The sequence below is a fragment of the Lepidochelys kempii genome, chromosome 14 (genome assembly GCF_965140265.1).
Source record: "Lepidochelys kempii isolate rLepKem1 chromosome 14, rLepKem1.hap2, whole genome shotgun sequence".
NCBI classification, from domain to species: Eukaryota; Metazoa; Chordata; order Testudines; family Cheloniidae; genus Lepidochelys; species Lepidochelys kempii.
This window is the reverse complement of record NC_133269.1, coordinates 3,465,493-3,486,719: the sequence shown is the minus strand read 5'-3', so window position 1 is coordinate 3,486,719 and position 21,227 is coordinate 3,465,493. Positions and strand designations below refer to the sequence as shown.

The 21,227-nt window shown below is 53.5% G+C and overlaps 1 protein-coding gene across 1 annotated transcript; it reads left to right on the top strand.

Moving 5' to 3' along the window:
* The first annotated feature begins 2,157 nt into the window (after positions 1-2,157).
* Positions 2,158-19,462, top strand: DNAI2 (dynein axonemal intermediate chain 2). The gene is made up of 14 exons (XM_073311326.1): positions 2,158-2,267; positions 5,284-5,474; positions 6,999-7,160; positions 7,332-7,453; positions 8,455-8,597; positions 10,513-10,626; positions 13,230-13,369; positions 13,655-13,777; positions 14,530-14,753; positions 15,256-15,391; positions 16,006-16,152; positions 17,358-17,582; positions 18,422-18,466; positions 19,340-19,462. The coding sequence occupies exons 2-14, from the start codon at positions 5,292-5,294 to the stop codon at positions 19,346-19,348; spliced, it is 1,773 nt and encodes a 590-aa protein (XP_073167427.1). The 5' UTR covers positions 2,158-2,267; positions 5,284-5,291; the 3' UTR covers positions 19,349-19,462.
* Positions 19,463-21,227: the final 1,765 nt, after the last annotated feature.

Genomic DNA, 21,227 nt, shown 5'->3' with positions numbered 1-21,227 from the left:
TTTCTGCTGCAAATGCTCACAATTATGTGTGGATTATTTAAATGTTGAGGTGCCCTAGTCCTACAGTGCTAGTCAAACCTACATAGATCTGTGGATTTGAACTTGGTATTCTGCCAATAGACTACAATATTCACTTCATAGTTTGCCTTTGCTGCAGATATTCACGACAGCAAACGGATTTGCTAGAATGTTTACAAGGAGCATAAATGCAGTTAAACAAAAGTTGTTTAAAAAGTCTCTGGAATGTGGGTGTTTTTTCCCCCCCAGTACTTGCCTAGTTTTAATGGTTTAATTTCAGAGCATGAGAAAGTTCTTCCAGATACAAGGATGCTAGGGCCCAGCTATTTGACATAGAGAGCAGTGCCACCTTATGGTATAACTTGTTTGTGCAATACAATAGAACACCAGAGTTACAAACACCTCGGGAATGGAGATTGCTCGTAACTCTGAAACGTTCGTAACTGAACAAAAAGAGTTCTTGCAAAAGTTTACAAATGAACGTTGACTTAATACAGCTTTGAAACTTTACTATGCAGAAGAAAAATGCTGCTTTCCCTTTATTTTTTAATAGTTTACATTTAACACAGTACTGTACTGTATTTGATTTTATTTTTTTCCCTCTCTGCTGCTACCTGATTGTGTACTTCTGGTTCCCAATGAGGTGTGTGGGTGATTGGTCAGTTCGTAACACTGGTGTTCGTAACTCTGAGGTTCTTCTGTAGATGGATACCGCACAACGTATTTAATTTGCATTAAATTAAAAACACCCAGGTCACACTCCAACATCTCAACTGCAGTTAATGTCCTCTAACTCATGTTCAGAACCCACTTGAGCATTGCAGATGTTTAGTTTTTAAATTGTATTAGACAAATGCCAGCATCTGAGGATATTAATCTAGGTTTTTAAGACTGAAATGGCACCACGTGTGTCACGGTTATTACCAATGCTGGTTTTTATGGCTAGGATATCAAATTTTGGTTTTATTGCTGCTAACAAGGATGGCAGTAAAAGCTCCAGAATGTGGGATCCAGGGAGCAGTTTACAGCACAGGTAAGTGGGGTGCCTCGACTGTGACCTAGACAGCTCAGTCGCTCTGGCCCATTTTGTTCTTGACCTATCTGCTGGACACACCAGCAGGCCTAGCTATCACAATGGCTGGTTTTGTGAGGTAATGTTAAATGGGCAGCTCTAAACAGAGGCTACCAGGGCTGTGCCTTTCATAGGAATTCCGCTACAGTGTCTAACCCATAGTCAATGGGCCTCATTATCTTCTCTGACAGTGGCCAGCACCAGATCCTTTAGAGGAAGGTGCAAGAAACCCCATAAGATGCAGTTGAGATAATCTGCTTGTTAAGGAGGTCTCCTCCTCACATCTTACCAAGATTGGCCTGAGTTCGGAAGCAAAAAAAATTCTTATTCCTTTGAAAACTTTTTAGTATTGGAACTCTGGATATTTGTTATTGATATAAATGTCCAGTTCCTCCACGAATGTTGCTGGATTGTTGGCTTCCATGCCCTGGGTCAGGGTGTTCCACAGTCTAACTGTGCATTATTTATTTCCTTTCTGCATGAGGGGCAGCTTGGCCCTCGGATGTGAACAGCTGATCATGCCTGACGGGGGCCGGCTCTGCACAGGTGGTCGGTCACCTGTGGGAAGGTTCTATCCCCCCCCAGCACCGCACAATTTTGAAAAACAGGATTAAAAAACGTTGACACTGAATATTCAGGGCTGGAGGCATTTCTGCTCTTTCCCCTGCACCCCCCCCCCCCCCAAAAAGGGGGGCATGGCCAATTGGGGAAGTAGGGGGAAGATGTTTTGTCTGGATTCTTGGGGGCAAGGCCCCTTGCTCCTTTCGCTGCTAAAAGCTATTTTAGCCCCAGCCCCGCTGCCAGGCGCCTTGACGGGCCGCTCCTGCGAAGGGTCGCGGTGGAGCTCAGCGCCCCCCATCATCTTCCCCCTGGGCTGCCCCCGGGCTGTCGCTCGGCCCAAAGCTGCACCGGCCCCGCCCGCTTCTAGCCCCCAGGCCCCGCTTTCCGGCCCGCCCAGGCAGGGCTGGGCCGGGAGCCGGGCCAGGGCCGCGTGTCCCCAGGGGGCGAGGACAGACGGGGGGGGCAGGCCCCGCCCCCTCACGGAACAGCCCCGCCCCCTCACGTGACTGCTGCGCTTCCGGGCCCCGCGGGCGTTGCTGGGCAACGGGGACACGCCGCCCGCGGCTGCAGGGAGCCGGGCCCGGAGCGGATCTGCCCCCCCGCCCCCACAGGCCGGGTAAGGGGGGGGGGTGCAGCTCGACCCCTCTCCCCCCCCCCCGGTCTGCCCCCAGGCGGTACCTTGGCAGCCCGGCCCCCCCTGCCACGGGGCGCCCCTCGCGCAGCGCCTGGCGCCGCCGGCACCCGCAGGCCTGGGGCTCCGCGGGGCAGCGTGTGGGGCCAGGGCGCAGAGCGGGGCCGGGGCGCAGAGCGGGGCCGGGGCCAGGACTCCTGGGTTCCCTCTGAGCCGTGCGTGGGGCTGAGGGTGCAGAGCTGGGCCTGGCAGCCAGGACTCCTGGGTTCCCTCTGCTGGGAGCCATGTGTGGGGCCAGGGCGCAGAGCGGGGCCGGGGCGCAGAGCGGGGCCGGGGCCAGGACTCCTGGGTTCCCTCTGCTGGGAGCCATGTGTGGGGCCAGGGCGCAGAGCGGGGCCGGGGCGCAGAGCGGGGCCGGGGCCAGGACTCCTGGGTTCGCTCTGCTGGGAGCCATGTGTGGGGCCAGGGCGCAGAGCGGGGCCGGGGCCAGGACTCCTGGGTTCCCTCTGCTGGGAGCCATGTGTGGGGCCAGGGCGCAGAGCGGGGCCGGGGCCAGGACTCCTGGGTTCCCTCTGCTGGGAGCCATGTGTGGGGCCAGGGCGCAGAGCGGGGCCGGGGCCAGGACTCCTGGGTTCCCTCTGCTGGGAGCCATGTGTGGGGCCAGGGCGCAGAGCGGGGCCGGGGCCAGGACTCCTGGGTTCCCTCTGCTGGGAGCCATGTGTGGGGCCAGGGCGCAGAGCGGGGCCGGGGCCAGGACTCCTGGGTTCGCTCTGCTGGGAGCCATGTGTGGGGCCAGGGCGCAGAGCGGGGGCGGGGCCAGGACTCCTGGGTTCCCTCTGAGCCGTGCGTGGGGCTGAGGGTGCAGAGCTGGGCCTGGCAGCCAGGACTCCTGGGTTCCCTCTGCTGGGAGCCATGTGTGGGGCCAGGGCGCAGAGCGGGGGCGGGGCCAGGACTCCTGGGTTCCCTCTGCTGGGAGCCATGTGTGGGGCCAGGGCGCAGAGCGGGGCCGGGGCCAGGACTCCTGGGTTCCCTCTGCTGGGAGCCATGTGTGGGGCCAGGGCGCAGAGCGGGGGCGGGGCCAGGACTCCTGGGTTCCCTCTGCTGGGAGCCATGTGTGGGGCCAGGGCGCAGAGCGGGGCCGGGGCCAGGACTCCTGGGTTCCCTCTGCTGGGAGCCATGTGTGGGGCCAGGGCGCAGAGCGGGGCCGGGGCCAGGACTCCTGGGTTCCCTCTGCTGGGAGCCATGTGTGGGGCCAGGGCGCAGAGCGGGGCCGGGGCCAGGACTCCTGGGTTCCCTCTGCTGGGAGCCATGTGTGGGGCCAGGGCGCAGAGCGGGGCCGGGGCCAGGACTCCTGGGTTCCCTCTGCTGGGAGCCATGTGTGGGGCCAGGGCGCAGAGCGGGGCCGGGGCCAGGACTCCTGGGTTCCCTCTGCTGGGAGCCATGTGTGGGGCCAGGGCGCAGAGCGGGGCCGGGGCCAGGACTCCTGGGTTCCCTCTGCTGGGAGCCATGTGTGGGGCCAGGGCGCAGAGCGGGGGCGGGGCCAGGACTCCTGGGTTCCCTCTGCTGGGAGCCATGTGTGGGGCCAGGGCGCAGAGCGGGGGCGGGGCCAGGACTCCTGGGTTCCCTCTGCTGGGAGCCATGTGTGGGGCCAGGGCGCAGAGCGGGGCCAGTAGTCAGGACTCCTGGGTTCGCTCTGAGCCATGTGTGGGGCCAGGGCGCAGAGCGGGGCCAGTAGTCAGGACTCCTGGGTTCGCTCTGCTAGGAGCCATGTGTGGGGCCAGGGCGCAGAGCGGGGCCGGGGCCAGGGCGCAGAGCGGGGCCGGGGCCAGGACTCCTGGGTTCCCTCTGCTAGGAGCCATGTGTGGGGCCAGGGCGCAGAGCGGGGCCGCAGCCAGGACTCCTGGGTTCGCTCTGCTAGGAGCCATGTGTGGGGCCAGGGCGCAGAGCGGGGCCGCAGCCAGGACTCCTGGGTTCCCTCTGCTGGGAGCCATGTGTGGGGCCAGGGCGCAGAGCGGGGCCAGTAGTCAGGACTCCTGGGTTCCCTCTGCTGGGAGCCATGTGCGGGGCCAGCAGCCAGGACTCCTGGGTTCTCTCTGCTAGGAGCCATGTGTGGGGCCAGGGCGCAGAGCGGGGCCAGTAGTCAGGACTCCTGGGTTCGCTCTGAGCCGTGCGTGGGGCCGAGGGCGCAGAGCTGGGGCTGGCAGCCAGGACTCCTGGGTTCGCTCTGCTAGGAGAGGTGTGTGTGGCCCAGGGCACAGGGCTGGCGGCCAGGACTCCTGGGTTCGCTCTGAGCCGTGCGTGGGGCCGAGGGCGCAGAGCTGGGCCTGGCAGCCAGGACTCCTGGGTTCGCTCTGCTAGGAGCCGTGTGTGGGGCTGAGGGTGCAGAGGTTCGTACTGCTTTAACTGTATTGGTTTGAAATTGTATCGTTAAGGAGGTCTGACCCTCTAGCATGGACACAGTGTAAAGGTACTTGCCTCAGTTTATTCCTTTAAACACTCCTGTAATAATAATTAGAGGAATAAGCTGTACCGGCATAAGGCACATTTATACTCCTATAACTGCATCCATGCTAGGGGTGAATGGTTTTAACTATTTCAATAAAAAAAACCACTCACTCCCAACTGAAATAGTTAAACGGGTACAAAAACTGTGTAGACCAGGGGTTGCTCTTTAAGGGCCAAGGTCCCCATCTCCTGAATGTGCAATCATAGGTCAAAGGAAATGGTAGGAAAGCCTGTTGCATGCTAGATCCATTTAAGAAATTAGGGATACACTTACAAAACAGAGCGATAGAAATCAGAGAGGAAAGGCCCACTGGATCATCCAGTCCAGAATTGTTCCCTAATTTAAACTCTCATTTCTAAACACAGAGTGTAATCCCTTGGGGTAGGGACTACATCTTTCTGTGTCCCCCAGGAAGCATCTGCTGTGCAACACAGTAGTGAAACAGTAAGTTTGAAGCAGTGCAAAGGTGCAATGTTTCCTTCTCCCTCACCTCAGCAGGCACCATGGAGATCGTCTATGTGTATGTGAAGAAGCGCAGCGAGTTTGGCCGACAATGCAACTTCTCTGACAGGCTGGGCGAGACCAACGTGGACATCCAGCCAGACCCGAGCCAAGCTTCAAACTTCATAGAGCGGGACCCCATTGACACTGCAATACAGTGTGCCAGTGATATGTCAGAGCATGAGGTAGAGTGGGAGCAAACAGAGCTCTCTTTTAATGAATACTTGCTTGCAAGGCTTCCTCTGACAGGATAAGAGGGATGTGTCACTTAATGGGGTTGCAGAGTTGGGTATGCTCAACAATGCAAGGTAGCCTTAGTCAGTGATAAACTGGAGATCTTCTGGGACCCCATTTGTAGGAGGAGGATATAGGTATCAAGATCTCCTCTGGAAGAAATTTAGTGATGCTTCTGGTGTAATAATTGGGCGGTGTTCAGAGAAGTTTGCAATGATGTTATCTCAGGGTTCTCACCCATCCTAAAATTCACAAGATGGAGCCAATATTTTCATTGCTGTCTCCTGCAGGACAGTTAAGAGCTCTGAGTTTGTCTCGTGGTTAAAGCAGGAGACAGGGTTCTGTTGGTTCTGATTCACTGTATGGCCTTGGCAGCTCTAAGATGTTAAGACCTAAAGTGGATTTGATCTTAGCTACCTCACAGGAAACAAGTTGTGAGGCTCCATGGATGTTTGTAGCGTGGCTTGAGATCCTCTGAGGAGAACCTCCACCATAGCAGGAAAGAGACTCGTGTGTTGCAAACCTGGAATGCCATGAGAAAAGGGTGGTGGTTGGAGGGTTCTCACTTCTCTGCAGTCAGTGATGGTTAATAAAACGATTTATGAATGATTTCCTAAGAGCTCCCAGAGCCGGACTGATCCTTTGCAAAGCCAATCTGCTCCGCTTGGGTGAGAGATGAGAAGCTACTTTGGGTTTGAACTGTGGAGAAGTAGCCAATAATTCTTCATTCCAGTGCTGGCCCCTGTTTGCAATCACATTGTTGGAAACCCCTTTTTTCCAGTGTGGGGAGTAATAAAAGTAACAACTTTGTTAGTCCAATTTGTTAACATTCCCAGATGAGCTCTCTGCCTTCCTTGTAATTTGCCCAGTATAAACAATAAGGGATTCCTCAGTTATGAGGTGTAATGCTACATGATCCCACTGCACTCCAGTAGATGGAAGTTGAGTGGGGTGCTACGGACATTTGGTGAAGTGATTGTCCATAATTCCATTGTTAGCCACAGAGGGGACTACGAGCTCAACACTTGGTTATGGCCAGAAAAGTGACTGTAATGCTGGCAGCTTCTCACCATCTGTGTGTGTGTGTGTTCAGGTCAGATCTGCTGATGGCACTGACGAAAATAGTGTCTACTCCCCTTTGCCCCGCAGGAGCAGTGCAGCCGGAGAGGAGTGTGCAGGGTTCTAATCTGCCTTGTGCATCAGCAACTGAACAGCCTGTTCTATTCTGGCTGCTGGCTGTTTAGTCTTGGTGGTGGCGTAGGAGCCAGAGAGAGGAGTTTTGAAAACCCAGGTGGAGTTTGCAGCACTGACAAAGCCAGGGAAATTGGTAGTCTGAGCACTGGAATCAGTTCCAGATCTGGAATCAGTGAGGGAGTAAATGCTAGGCCCCACAAAGTCAGCTCATGGAGCAGCTTTAAAAACCAAGCCCATCAGCTTTGTATCTTGCTTCCCTCTTGCTTTGTGTAACACTTCAGGTCAACACGGAGAGATTTGAGATGGAAAATCAGGGGGTTAACCACTTGGAAGGAGGGTGGCCAAAAGACGTCAACCCCCTGGAGATGGAGCAGACCATTCGGTTCCGGAAGAAAGTGGAGAAAGATGAGAACTATGTGTACACCATCATACAGCTCGGCAGTGTAAGGCCACTGCCCCGTCCCTTTACTCTCCCCTCTCCTTTATTGCCCCTCTGCCTGTCTGCGTGTGTTACTGATCCCTTTCCCATCAGGCTCTGCTTGCTGCCTGCCTTCCCAAGCCAGTAGGTCCCCCAAATGTCACATCACGGCTTATTTGCATGACTTGTTTCACAGCTGATGGAACATTGCATCAAACAGAACAGTGCGATTAATATCTACGAGGAGTACTTTGAAGATGAGGAGACAGCAGACGTAGCAGATGAGCCTCCGTCTGCAAAAACTATCAGTGTCTTCAGGTATTGGCAGCCAGGAGGTGCTGCACTGTGTTCTAAGCATTCACTGTTCTGTTCCAGTCCATACTGTCCATTGGGCCAGCTGAGACGGCTACTTCAGTTAAGCCTGCTCTGCTAAGCTGCATCTGCTGACAGGAGCAGGCATTACTGAAGCAGCCATCACAGCAGATCCTAGCAGCAGTCCATCTCAACCAGAATTAACTGCAGGACATCCCAGCTATATGAATGGAAGGCTGGAGCTATAGCCTTTCCTCTGGTAGAGACAGTCTCTCTCTGCACTCCAACCAACCCTGTCAATTTCAACCTTGGCTCAGAAAGAGATGTTTCAGAGTAGCAGCCAAGTTAGTCTGTATCCGCACAAAGAAAAGGAGTGCTTGTGGCATCTTAGAGACTAACAAATTTATTTGAGCATAAGCTTTCAAGAGTAATATATAAATATAGATGCTCCTTTAGGTATTTCCAAATAATTCTTCTGGGAGAGCTTATTCCCCCACCTCACTGATTATTTGTTCCGATCTCTGAAAGCAGACTGTTTTTCCTTCACTGTGTTTTGAGCAGTAATTAACACGTCCTTCAAAAAACAGTCAAATAATGTTCATATGGGGAGAATCTAATGGACTTGGGGTATTATGGGGCTCTTTTTAGTTAGTGCACTTCAGTGAGTACCCCAGGTTTTAATATCTTTTGTACCACACAGTGTCAAAGGAATCTTCCTTCTTTGGTTTCTCAAAGATTTTTTTCAGTGTAGGGGCCTGTGTAGTAACTTTTAAAAGTTAGATCCTGGAATGTAATTGAATTTCTATAAATTTCTAACGGGAAAGGTTTATTAGCTTATCTAGGTCTTCCTTTCACAACCCAATGCAGGATTGTTTCCTGTAATCAATACTCAAGGGTTTTAAACTTTCTAATTGAGATTCCCGCCACTTCCCTTGAGAGACTATTGCATAGCCTGGAGCATGACAAAATTGTTAGTAAGTTAATGCCATTGTTTTATTATCAAAAAGGGATCCAAATTTAATCAAAAGGACAGCCACGCATCTCTCCTGGCACCCAGATGGAAGCAAGAAGCTGGCAGTAGCTTATTCCAGCTTGGAGTTCCAGCGAAGTTCTAAAGATATGAGCTATGAGTCATACATATGGGATCTTGGTAAGAAGGAAAAATGCTAGAGTCAATCATGCTTGGTCCTTAACTAACACAGTCCTTAATGTCTAGTAAGTGCTCTGGAGGTATTAACTAACTAATCCTCACAATACCCCCCGGGAGAGTAGAAAGAGGATGTAGACTCCCGTTTTACACATGGGGGAATGAGAATAGGGGTTTAAGGTATCTGAAACCTGACCAAAATATGGAAAACCACCTGTAAAGACTCTCTCTCTCTGCAGGGCCAGATTTACACCTCACGTGTCACTAGGCACAGCATCTTCAGCGCCCCCACTGCCTACTACACTGACCTTTGTGTTTTTCGTAAAAAATTGAAATGAAAAGAAATATAAACACAGCCTCCTTGGGAAGGCATGAGACCCTCCACCATGCATGGTGATCCCAGCCTGAGCCGGGGCGCAGACCACTTGCCCCAGGCGAGGCGCAAAGTGGGGGGACTGTACCTCTCCCCACAGTGAGCAGTCCCCGGGTATCTTCTGTCCCTCCCACAGCCTGGCGTGGCAGCCGCACTCCGGCTCTGCCTGTGTAAATAAATAGGGCATTGGCCATGCCCCTCCCTCTCCCTCACCGGCATGGGGCGGAGGCAGCAGGGTGGCCGAGATTGGGAAGGGGCTGGGATGCTCCCAGTCAGCACCTTCAGCAGCCACCAAGGCGGGCTGACTTGGACGCTTACCCTGCTCCAGCCCCACATGCTGGACGGCCACCAACCCGTGCCAGGAGCCCGGCTCCCCTCAGGGGAGCTGTATGTGTTAACTTTTAACCCACTTTTAACTTTTAGGCGCCCCAGGCACGGGCCTACTGCACCTAATTGGAAATCCGGCCCTGACTCTCTGGCTTCCCAAGATAGAGCCCTTCTAGCTTTTTCCAGCGAGCTCAGTTACATTTTCCAGACAGATTGGATTGTTGAAGTAGCTTAATTGCCCATTCTGTTAAAAAGCAAGAAGCAACACGCCCTGGGCTGGGAAAATCATCTTGCTGAGGAACTTCCCAGGTGTATAGAACTTCAATGCGGTGTGTGAGAGAGATGTGGACATTAGAAGCAGGACTGAGTCCACCATTGAAAAACAAAAGGATGACAAGCAAAAGGGGCCGTGGAGTGTGAGGAGTGGACACCTCTTCCTCCCCCCGTCATTTCACATGCCCTCCCAAAGTGAACAGACCTTTCACAGCCACAGGGGGCTGCAACCATAGTCGGAAAGATGCGGGATCTGGAGACATTCCTTCTTCTCCCAGCTGTCTGTCTAGTGACTTTCATTCCCAGCAGCTCGGAGCCACTCAGTAACGATCCCATCTGCTTTTCCCCCCTTTAGAATCAAGGTGCTAAATGGGAAAAGAATCATGCAGAATGGAGGCAGAAAGCGCGCACCCAGTGCAACATGCTTTGTCTTTCTGTCCCAAGCCATGGCATGGCTCATATTCTGTTTGGAGGGAGACGACGAGGTGCATTTTTATCTGAGGCAGGGAGAAGAGTTGCTGGGCTATTTCAGGCACAGAACTGGAAGTCAGGATTCCTGGGTTCTCTTCCTGGCTGTTGTGATACCCTGGGCAAGTCATTTCCTCTCTCCACCTCCACCTGTAAAATGGAGAGAATACTTGTAAAGTGATTTTGGGTGAAGAGTGCGACATCGGTGCTAGAGATTACTCTGGATTAGTACATTGTAGTAACGGTTTCTACCCTGCCTCTCGCTAGCACTGAGTTCCTAACCCAGCATTGATGCTGGGATGTGTCTTCATCCCAGCATCTGTCAAAAACAGACCGTTGGGCTAGATGCTGGAAAGACATGGGTTCTGGAGGTCACTGCTTAGTGTCCAGCCGTCCTGAGCTGAATTAGTTGGAAATGTTGTTTTCCTTTCGGGCTTCACTCAAACTTTACTTGTTTGTTTTGTCCCTTCCTGGTAGAAAATCCTAACAAACCAGAACTGGTTCTCAGGCCATCATCCCCGCTCGTGTGTCTGGAATACAACCCCAAGGACTCTCACATCCTGGTTGGAGGATGCTATAATGGACAGATCGGTAAGGGACATGGATTGTATGTAAAGCAACGCTACCAGGGGAACTGCTTAATTTTAATTCTGCACTAGCCTTGCTCCAGTGCTCATCTGCACAAATAATGAGGAGTCCTTGTGGCACCTTAGAGACTAACACATTTATTTGGGCATAAACTTTTGTGGGTTAGAACCCACTTCATCAGATGCATGGAGTGAAAATACAGGAGCAGGTATAAATACATGACGGGATGGGGGTTGCTTTACCAACTGTGAGGTCAGTCTAACAAGATAAATCAATTAACAGCAGGATACCAAGGGAGGATACAGACTAACACGGCTACCACTCTGAAATCTGCACAAAGACTCTTTCGTGTCATTAGCTCCAAGGCCTGGAATACCGAATTGGAATCAGAGCCTTAGGGCTGCCATGACTGATGAGATAACACACGCTCACCTGATTAGGCAGCAGGTGGTGGCCGTGTAGGCTATGTGGCTAGATAATTCACTGTGACGTGATAGTGTTCCGGGGGAAGCCCATTCTGTCAGTGGCGGAGGTGGGTCATCCTGGACAAAGAGGCTGTGTTATTTCCTAGAAGAAAGGTGGTCATTTCATTTGTTTAGCCCTCAAAACATGTCAGGCCCTTTCCAGATGGGAAACCGACATGGATGTAGCTGGTGGAATGCTTTGAATTACTGAGTAACTTGAGTGCTAGTGAAATCAGCAGTCCCTGGAGACCGGAGGCTCGTGCTTATCCATAAAACAGGTACAGCCCAAACAGTGGCGGTAAGAGCTTCCTGTGCCCTCTACACGCACTGCCTGGCACCAGTGAGACTCAGCTCTGTTCTGTAGAACGGTCAGGTGGGTCTCTGTGTCCACCCAGTCTGCCCATGTGCGCTTGTCCCTTCCTGCCTCTCACCTGCGGGAATCAATGCAGCGGGGACTGCGGGGGGAGAGATGTGGACATTAGAAGCAGGACTGAGTCCCAACATCCATCACCATTTTATTTATTGTCAACAGTAGCCCAGATACGGCCCATTCACCTAACGGGGGGACCTGCCCCCTGCCCTGGGGGATCTGCTGTGCTCAACTAGCTGCCATCGCCAACACAAATGTTCTCTCTGGAGATGCCCTGGGAATGTCCTTGCTCACCAGGGCGTCCTTCCCGTGGCATGGCTGTAGATGCACCATGTCACCAAGCAGGCTAGGGCTGAGGACAGGAGGCTGCTGTTATAGATCCCACACGCTGCACAGAACACTGTGTAGCGGGTAGCTGCTGGTGATAGTGTTACCTGCTATTGCTCGCTTCCCCACTAATGTGCCTCGGGAAGTAAGCAGTGGCATTAGAAAAGCTCGGAATAATTGCCTTCATTTCATTTGTAGAATAATTTTTGTTCCCTTGTTTTACACATTAAAAGAGGCCCCCGTCTTTGCCAGATCCATGTAAGATTCTATTATTTATTCAGCCACGCAAGCCTTTCAATTTAATTATGCTAATTTTTATGTTTTCGCTGCCCTTTGCAGCAGCAATCTGATCTGGCAGGGCATACATTAGAAGGACATTATCATGCGCTCCTTAGGTGATGGAAGAGAGAGTCGATTTCACCTCATCCTTCACAGGGCTCCCCAGGCGTGCAGCTGATGGCCCAGCAGAGCACAGGACTGTCACATTCAATTGTTTAATTATAACCGAGCAAGAGCAAGCAAGTGCCGCTCTGCCACGTCTGCAGAGAATCAACCCAGATGCCTAACCCTGGCAAAAGTAGGGCCGGGCAAGTCATTTATACCCAAAATGAGAGCTACCTTTATGCTGTGCTAGGGATTCTCCTCAGCAGCATCTGTGCCTGTCTGATGCAGAGATATGCATATATAATACCCGCTGTTTTTGTAGGACCTCCACTGATTTGTGCTCCTGCGGAGTAGTTAGAGGGTGCATGAGTTACAGGCTGTGGAGTGGTTTGACGCCAGCCTGCTATACTACCTTGGGGCCTGGATTTCAGAAGCGCCAAGCACCCAGACCACCAGCTGGAGTAGATGGGAACTGGGGTATTGCTCAGCACCACTGCATACATCTCTGCTAGGGATAGTGGTCATCCCTTGCCTCTCCAAGGGCAGTCGGGACACTTGGACTTTCCTATACTGGAGTTTTTGGCTGCTGGTGTAGCTGCATCAGTGACTTGCTTAAGCCAGCTTCAGGCTGCCCTGGGGAACCCACAGTTTAGTCTTTGTTCAGCCCATCTACACTAGGGGTTGCAACAGTTTTGCTAGGTCAGTGTTACTATATTGGCAGCTAAAAACCCCAGTGTAGGCGAGGCCCAAATCAGTGGATGGTTTTACGGCTCTTTTGCGATGAAATGCACAACATAAGTGCCAGGTAGTCGCAAACCCTGCTCCTTATTCCTGGCATCACTGGGGTGCTGCTGAAGTGATAGCCAAAGGAAGACAAACTCCACGTTCGCTTCATCCAGTTAGAAAGCACCGAGAGGGGAAACAACCCATGGGAGCCAGATGGAGCAGAGCCAAAACACTGGGGCGGGGAATGGTTATTCACCAGGTCCTCTTTGAGAGCTGCAACCAAAAGAGCGGGGCAGGGGATATGACACTGCTGACAGTCTCCTCCCCCTTCACAGCTTACTGGGACACCAGGAAAGGAGGACAGCCGGTGGAGCTTTCCACTGTAGAATTCAGCCACAGGGACCCCGTGTATGGAACGATCTGGCTTCAATCCAAAACTGGCACAGACTGTTTCTCCGCTTCTACCGATGGGCAGGTAAAGGCCAAGAGAAAAGGCGGTCTGTGATCTCCTCACGGCCAGCACCTGGCTTGGTATCACTGACAGTCTCTGCTCAGAGGAGAGTTAGTTTGCCCTGGGACACTCCACTGCCCCCCACCCACAGAGAGGAAGCGTGCATGTACGTGTGTCCTGCCATTGCACGTCCAGTCATTATTGTGTTTGATTCAAGAGCTACCTGATGCTGGGTAGCATCTCTATACGAGAAAGAAACTCTGGGGATTGAGAGTGAGCCACTCTGATGTCTCCCATCCCCTCTGCCAGGTCCTGTGGTGGGATATCCGAAAGCTGACCGAGCCCACTGAGACACTGGTGATGGACATCAGCAGGAAAGGAGTCTTGGAGAACGCTTTAGGAGCCATCGCGCTGGAGTTTGAACCAACCATGGTGAGTGCCATGAGCTCACGTGGGAGGCTTTGTCCTGTGGTAGCCATTGTTCCAAAGATCCTGGGTGTCCCAGGTTACTTTCTGCTCAGACTGGGGGTGCTGAGCGAGGCTTGGCAAGCTTGTGCAGAGCTCCTAAGCCAGAAGCATGGTGGCCAGGATGCAATGCTTCAGAGAAGCAGTTCCCAGTGGTAGAATCCTTAGGCACAGGCTTGGGTTACGGTCAAGGGGGTGGGGAGGAGGGAATGTACATGTCTGTTGTATTAATTTAGATTAAATAAATGGGCCAAAGTTACTGTCTGACATTTATATACAACCTGTGTATATAACCTCAGTTTATATACACAGGACATGAAGCTTAGGCAAAAACAACTAGTGCATGTCCAGGGAAAGGCCAGAATTCTAGGCAGTCACTTGATCTTCAGTGGATTCCACACTACTTTCACCAGCTTCGGGAAGCTAGAGTTGGGCTTGTTCCTAGAATGGTGGCTCTCACCAACAGCGCTCTAGTTAATAGTACACCTGCCAGTTTTCAATGCCGGGTTCAGTTCTCCTCTTGATGCACGTTGGAAGAAAGTTTGCCTGCATAACTCCTACGGGCATCACTTGGATCCAGCTACACCCTCGCCTTCCACTCATCTAGAGGAGAACAAACCCCCTTTCTGGGACCTGCCCTTCATGTGGGAGATCCTCTCCCACTGGAAGAGCTCCCCATACCCAGTGATAGTTGCGTTCAACTGTGTTTCCAACCACAGCCGACCAAGTTCATGGTGGGGACGGAACAAGGCATGGTGATCACCTGTAACCGCAAAGCCAAGACACCTGCTGAAAAGATAGTTGGCACATACAGCGGGCACCATGGCCCCATCTACGCCCTGGCAAGGAACCCTTTCTTCCCCAAGAACTTCCTGACAGTCGGGGACTGGACTGCTCGAATCTGGTCTGAGGACTGCAAGGAATCATCCATCATGTGGACAAAGTAGGCAATGGGTTTTGTTTTGCACGTACTGTTTTTGTCCCTGATTTATAAGCACAGGATGGGGTTTCAGAAGCATCTCAGTGATAGAGGAGCACAATTCTCTGTCTATTTTAATGGCACTTCAGTGCCTGAATCACTGGGCTTTGGAAATCCCACCTGTGGCCCCAGCGAGTGGTGGTGGCAGGAAATTGTTCCTCCCCCCACAATTAGGTTTCTTTAGAATTCCCCTTGCAGAGCCACGGAGCTCAAGCCATTGTGAAGACAGAAGCGGAACAGGAGTGAAGGGACCTGGATTCACTCTTGGTCCGGTTGCATGGCCCAGCCCCAGTATACGTGTGAGGCAGCTGCCTAGCGTGTCTAGCACAGCAATGCATGGCATGTTAAAGCTACGCACTCAGGGAATTCGGCAGTTACTCCAATGTAGCATAGCTCTTTAACGTGGATTCTTCAGCACCAAATGGTGTGAATGAGTTGTTCTAAGAGCTGCTGGATTTCTTGGCAGGTACCACATGGCTTACCTAACAGATGGGTGCTGGAGCACCATCCGGCCAGCTGTCTTCTTCACAAGCAAAATGGACGGGACCCTTGACATCTGGGACTTCCTCTTCAAACAGAACAGCCCCTCCCTCAGCGTGAAGGTTGGGTCAGAAACATGTCGTCTTTTACCTTCGTGTCTCCTTTTCGCCCACTGGGTGGGAGCGGAGACCAAGCCGTTGCAGGGATCTGAACCATTGCAGGGATGTGCCAGGTGCTTCGCAGACCAAGGCCAGTGGAAGGCTGCTCCCCAGGCAATGCTTTGAGTTGCCTGTGTTGAGTTCTGCAGCAGGAGTGAGCTAGCAAATGCATCCTGGCCAGCCCGGCCGTGGAGGAAATCAAGTGGCCAGCATAAGCTTTGGTGCACACATAGGAACTCACCAATGTCTCACTGTTCAGGCAACCCAAACCTGTAGGAAAGAGATGTTCCTGCCAAGTTTTTGCTGTGTCCATGTTTCCAATGTGCCCATCCTCGTAGTAGCTGGGAGCAGGAGCCAGGCCTCCCACCTCCCCCGTTTAGGCCATGTCACACATAAGTGAAAACATCTTTTAAAAATCCATTTCAGCGAGTATTAATGACTAGTGCCTGAGGCGCGCATGTCAGTCAGTCCTGACATGCTGAGCCGTGTGGCCAGCCTGCCCTGAGACAGGCGCCCTGACACTCTGGTGATGGGCAGCACCGAAGCAGTAAACTCCCCAACTGGTCCTTCCTCCCCAGGTCTGTGATGAGCCTCTCTTCAGCCTGTGTCTGCAGGACAACGGGCGTTTCATTGGCTGCGGCTCTAAGCTGGGCACAGTGACCCTGCTGGAGGTCTCTTCCGGGCTCTGTACCCTGCAGAGGAACGAGAAGAACCTGGCCACGGCGGTGAGTGTCTCGTGCTGCAAGTGGCCGCATGGGCCTGGCTGTGCTAGCTGCCACAGGTGAGCTCAGGGTCTGCTTTGAACCTGGATGCTTCCAATCTCCCTCATAGCGTTCACCAGTAGAAACTTGCGTGATGCAAGCGATTGGCATGGATTGTCGTTAACGGTCTGGGAGTACATGCACCCACGTTGGGGGTTGCTCTGGGGCACCCAGGTTGTCTATACACAGAAGCTGCACCTGTTTAACTTCAATTGGATTAAAACCAGATTTAGTTAAACCACTGCAAAGCCCTGTGTGGATGCACTTATATCTGTTTAAGTCTGGTTCCGTGGATTTCATTTTGCCCCCAGGCGTAGCTAACCTAGGTTAGAGCGGCCACACAAAACATTGCACCAGTTTAACTAAAATGGGTTTCAAATCAAACGAGGACGAGGACCCTTACAAGGTCAGGTCGTTAAACCAGTGCAGTGTTGGGTGTAGTCCAGGCTTTCCGCGGGGTCTCTCTGGCAATAGGATGGTGCAGTGTTAGGAGGGGTTCAGAGGTAGGCAATCCTGGGCCCATGCTGCAAAAAGGGGGGCATTCTGGTGGCATTCCAGGTCTCACTAACATCAGGGACATGGACCCCTGTGTTCTCCAGCCTTCCTCCCTGCGCTGTGCGGGGCTGGCTCTCTCTATTTCCCTGGTGTGTGGAGGAGTTTTAAGGCAAAGACTCACCCCTTCACCCCTGGTGGCAGGCACGAGGGGAAACACTTGGGTTCCTAAGTAAGTGACCTGATTTCTCCAGGGTGCTGAGGACCCCAGCCAGCATGGCAGCTCCTCGTCACGGCCCATGGAGTAGGGTTAGGTGCCTAGCTTTAAGCCCCGGAGCTCATCCTGAGGCACCCTGACGCACTTGACCTGTGAAACTGCTTCACAGCAGGGGCCAAAGCGCCAGAGACCCCACTTGTGGGGACTCTGCTGTGTGAAGGAGACCTGTGGCTGATCTCTGGATGGAGGGGGATTGCAGGAATGCCGAGGGCATGGCTAATGTGTACACTGAGCAGCAGGACCTGCTGTGGGGCAGAAGGGGAGCAGCCTGGCGCGCTGTAGGGGCTAACGGCATGGGTTCTTAGGGGTTCTGCTTCAGTTCAGGGGTCAGGATTCCTCCCCACAGCTGGCGACCCAGGTCCCCGAGCCCTAGCCCTCTCCTGCCCCCTGTGCCTCTCAGATGTTTGAGCGAGAAGCAAAGCGAGAGAAGATCCTGGAGGCCCGGCACCGGGAGATGCGTCTGAAGGAGCGCACCAAGGCTGAGGGCAAGGAGGAGGACATGAAGGTGGAGACGGAGGAGGAGAAGCCTGAGGAGCTGCTGGCCAGAGTCCAGCAGGAGTTCTTCGAAGTCATCGAAGCAGAGATCAAGAGGAAGGAGCGGGCAGCCAAGCTGTTGAAAACTCAGGTAGCACAGAGACGAGGTCTGCAAAAGGGATGTGGGGGTGGCTCTCTGACCATGGTGCTGCAGCCTGGAACTGGCATCTAGGAGGCAGGTCGATGAGCTCGGGGTGGGCGGCACATCACGTGCTGTGAGGAGACCAAATGGAAGTGCAGCTCTGCTCTGCAAGGGCCCTGTGATGAGGGACTTGCTGATTCCAAATCAGGTGGACTCAGTTAAAAGTCAGAGGTGATTTCCCTACCTACATGTCCTGCCGCATGTCTTAGACCTGTGACATTTATATCAGCCATCAACCTGCAGGATTCCTGTCTGAGAACATGGCGTTCACCCAGCAGGGCAGGGAGAGCCGAAGGAACAGACTGCTGTTTCAGGCTAATGGTCTGTTTGCCTTTGCTTTCATTTCATTGCAGGGGACCCCAATCCTCTGACAATCACTTGGCTGTCCCCCGTAGGTTTGATGGATGTGAACCTGGCCCTGCGTTGTTCACACCATTGTCACTGAACTTCTGCGGTTATTCACTTAACCTTCCAGTACCAGCTTCCCCCCATGAAAGTACAGTCTGTTTGACAGTATCAACTGCACCCTTATGGAGAAGATGATTTCTGACTGACTGCACTTTTGTCCCGTTTACCAATGCGCTGCCTGTTGTGGGGAACTCTGCCGGGCTGGCACAGATTCCACAAGAGCAGGGGGCTGATTTTTATAGAGGTTCTAAGTATTCACTGATAAAAGGCCAAAGCAGCAGAGCTGGGCAGGGAGCTGTTTCAGAGAGAAAGAGGGTCCGTAAGAGCAGGTTTTCCATGCCTGGGGACTTGGAACACAACGATCTCCCTATTCCTTTCAGGAGAAGGAAGTTACAGGTGAAAATGAGGACGAGGACCCTTACAAGGTCAGGATACACCCCAGGCTACCCCCCTTTCCCTGCTGTAGACTGATTCCCCCATTTCTACCCCCCCAGACTCCGGAAAAGCCGCCACACTGTGGCTTTTTTCAATGTCCCTCCTTCTCTGAGCACCTCAGCTTGCCAGTCACACACCGATCCCCATGTGAAATTCACACAGGAGCCAAAATTAGGGGCATCCGTGTCCCAGCCGTCTTGCCTGCACCGCAAGAGGGAACCGTGTAACTGGGTCCCCCATGTGGCAGCACCCAGAGTGTAGATGGAGCTCTGGGTGTCTTTGCGAAAGGAGGGGTTTGAAAGGTGTGTATCCTCAGGGGGAGGAGCCCAGCTTTCCTCCTTCCTACCAGCCCCACTCAGGATATGCTGTGGGGCAAGTCCCCTTCCTAAGGACACCAGGCGGGTTTGGCTTGGGAGCTTGCGCCCAACCCTTTATTCTCAGCTGCTGCTTCTTTCCCTATGAACTTTCCCTCTCCCCTTGTACGTGAGCAGCTAACCCTACCTCTCCGTGCAGCCAGCCTTCTTGGGCAGCCCCTTCTAAGGCAGCCATCCCATTCCTTTGGTCAGCTGCCGTGGGGAGGGGGCTTCCTGTCAGCCTCCATCCCGTGCAGTGCTCAGACCCAGGCATCCTGTGTGATGACACGCAGCACAGCTGATGGAGCCAGAAAGAGGAAGTGTGGATTCTTCCCCACTGTCTTGTGAGCCTGCCGAGGTTCAGGAGGGCCAGCTAGTGCAGCTCACTGCACCTATGACGGATCTGGACTCCCCTCCGCTGGCTGGCAGGGCATTGGGATGCTGTCTATGGGAAGAGACTCTGGGCCCCAGGAGACCCTCCTTGGCCTAACCCCTGTTCTCTCTCTGCAGGAGGAGTGAGCCTGGTGTGTGGATCACAGTTGCACTTAATTTATTCTCGTACCAGTGCAGGTTGTTTCCCCTTTTGGTCTTTTCTACAAGATAGACTGGATTAATAAACAGCAGCACTTTTAAGCCATGTCTGGTTGGATCCAACAGATATCAGGGTGGCGGGATCTGTATGTTACAATCCGCTTTGCATCCTGGATCGATGGAAGAGGCGGGCAGCCATTCCCGGGCGCTGCTCTCTGCTTAGCGACCGTGCTGCCTCCCCTGCGCAGACCCCCAGGCTGAGCAGCAGCAGCTGCTGGAGGTCTGTGCTGCGTTCTGTTCTGCCTGTTCTCCTTCACCCAGCTGCCCACAGGAGCATGGGACGTTCCCCTTCCCCTGAGACAGCAGCTTCTTTATGACATGACAAAAGGCCAAACAGTCCTGGGCAAACACTTGGCTCCTCTCCTTGTCCCACCATGCACCCTGCAGCCACTGCGCCAGCTCATCTGGCCTCGCGATCCCAGCTGGGGCGACCGGCCTCACCTGTCGAGGTTCCCCTGTGACACTCATGCACACGCGGTCTGCTTGGGTCATGGAACTGATAGGCCTGTTCCAAAGCTGCAGGTACACTTGCGACTCTCCTGCTGGCAGTAAAGGGGCCAGGCGCTGGAATACTCCCTGGGGAGGGGTACGAGGATGCACCGTGTGAGTGTGTTTGGCTGCAGGCATGCACGTGGCCCGAAGAAGCAGGGACTGAGTGGCTGTGTAGCAGCAGCAGGAAGATGATCATGGCAGAAGCAAAGCCCCCTTGTATAAATACTTGTGCACTGCTTCTGTAATTTGCAGACATGGCTAGAAACATCAGCCAGGGACGGGGGAGACTGCTGCACGTTCATGGCTGTAACTTCAGTCTGATCCGGGCAGGAGCTGCTGCTCGGTGGGGAGAGCTCAGCGCTGCGGAGCTCCCTCGTGTATTGTCCTGCGAAACAGCCTTTCCAGTGTCTTGCAGCTGGGAAAGTGAAAGCAGCTCTCCGAGCCACTCACCCAGCCTGGGAGCTGCAGGAGAGGCTTGTTCAGCTTACTGGGGCTTTTCCGCTGCCTGCACTGCACGTGTTTGTACAAAGCCCCTTCTCTATGTGGCCTCTCAGGCAGGTCAGTGTACTCATCCCCTTTGTACAGATGGGGAAACTGAGGCACTGGGTGAGGGAGTGACTCACCCAGAGCCAGGAATAGAACCCAAGAGTTCTGACTGCATCCGGTAGAGCAGGCTCTGTCCCTCAGTAGCCCTGCCCCCTTGAGAGGGGAAATACCTCCTGCCCCACGCCTGTTCCCGTCTGAGTGTCGTTTTTGCTATTTCAGTATTTGTTCTCTCTGTCACCATAGCCCCCAGATAGCCCAGTCGTGGAGCAGGACCCAGCGCACTAGGCGCTGAACAAACACAGAACAAAGTCAGTCCCTGCCCCAAGAAGCAGACGAGAGGCACCTGATGGAGAAAGACAGATGGGGAGCACAAGGAAACAGTGAGACAGTGTCGGTCAGCATGAGAGGCTGTGGTCTCCACACACCAGCTCCCCAGCTGTCACCCACTGTTCGTTCTAGGCATCATGGCAAAGGAGAGTTTTAAGGAGGGAGCTGAAGGCAGATAATGAGGTCAGTCTTGCAGGTGTTCGCAGGGAGCGTCTCCCAAGCACGAGGGCAGCAGAGGAGAAAGCACAAAGGGGCTTGTTTGAAAGCGTATCAAGTGGCAACGGAGGCTAGCCTCAGGAGGCAATCAGAGATCGAGATCGACCTTGCGATGCTGAATGAGAGCTGCTCGGTCGGTGGGAATGGGCTGGGAAGAGCCTTGAAAGTGAAGACTTGTAGTTTGTTTGATGCGCTAGAGCAGTGGTTCCCAACCAGGGATACGCGT

Coding starts and splice junctions, on each gene's coding strand:
- DNAI2 (XM_073311326.1), top strand. CDS start 5,292: ATGGAGATCGTCTATGTGTATGTGAAGAAGCGCAGCGAGTTTGGCCGA. Junction 8,598..10,512: donor GTCATACATATGGGATCTTG/GTAAGAAGGAAA, acceptor CCTTCCTGGTAG/AAAATCCTAACAAACCAGAA. Junction 13,370..13,654: donor CCGCTTCTACCGATGGGCAG/GTAAAGGCCAAG, acceptor CCCCTCTGCCAG/GTCCTGTGGTGGGATATCCG.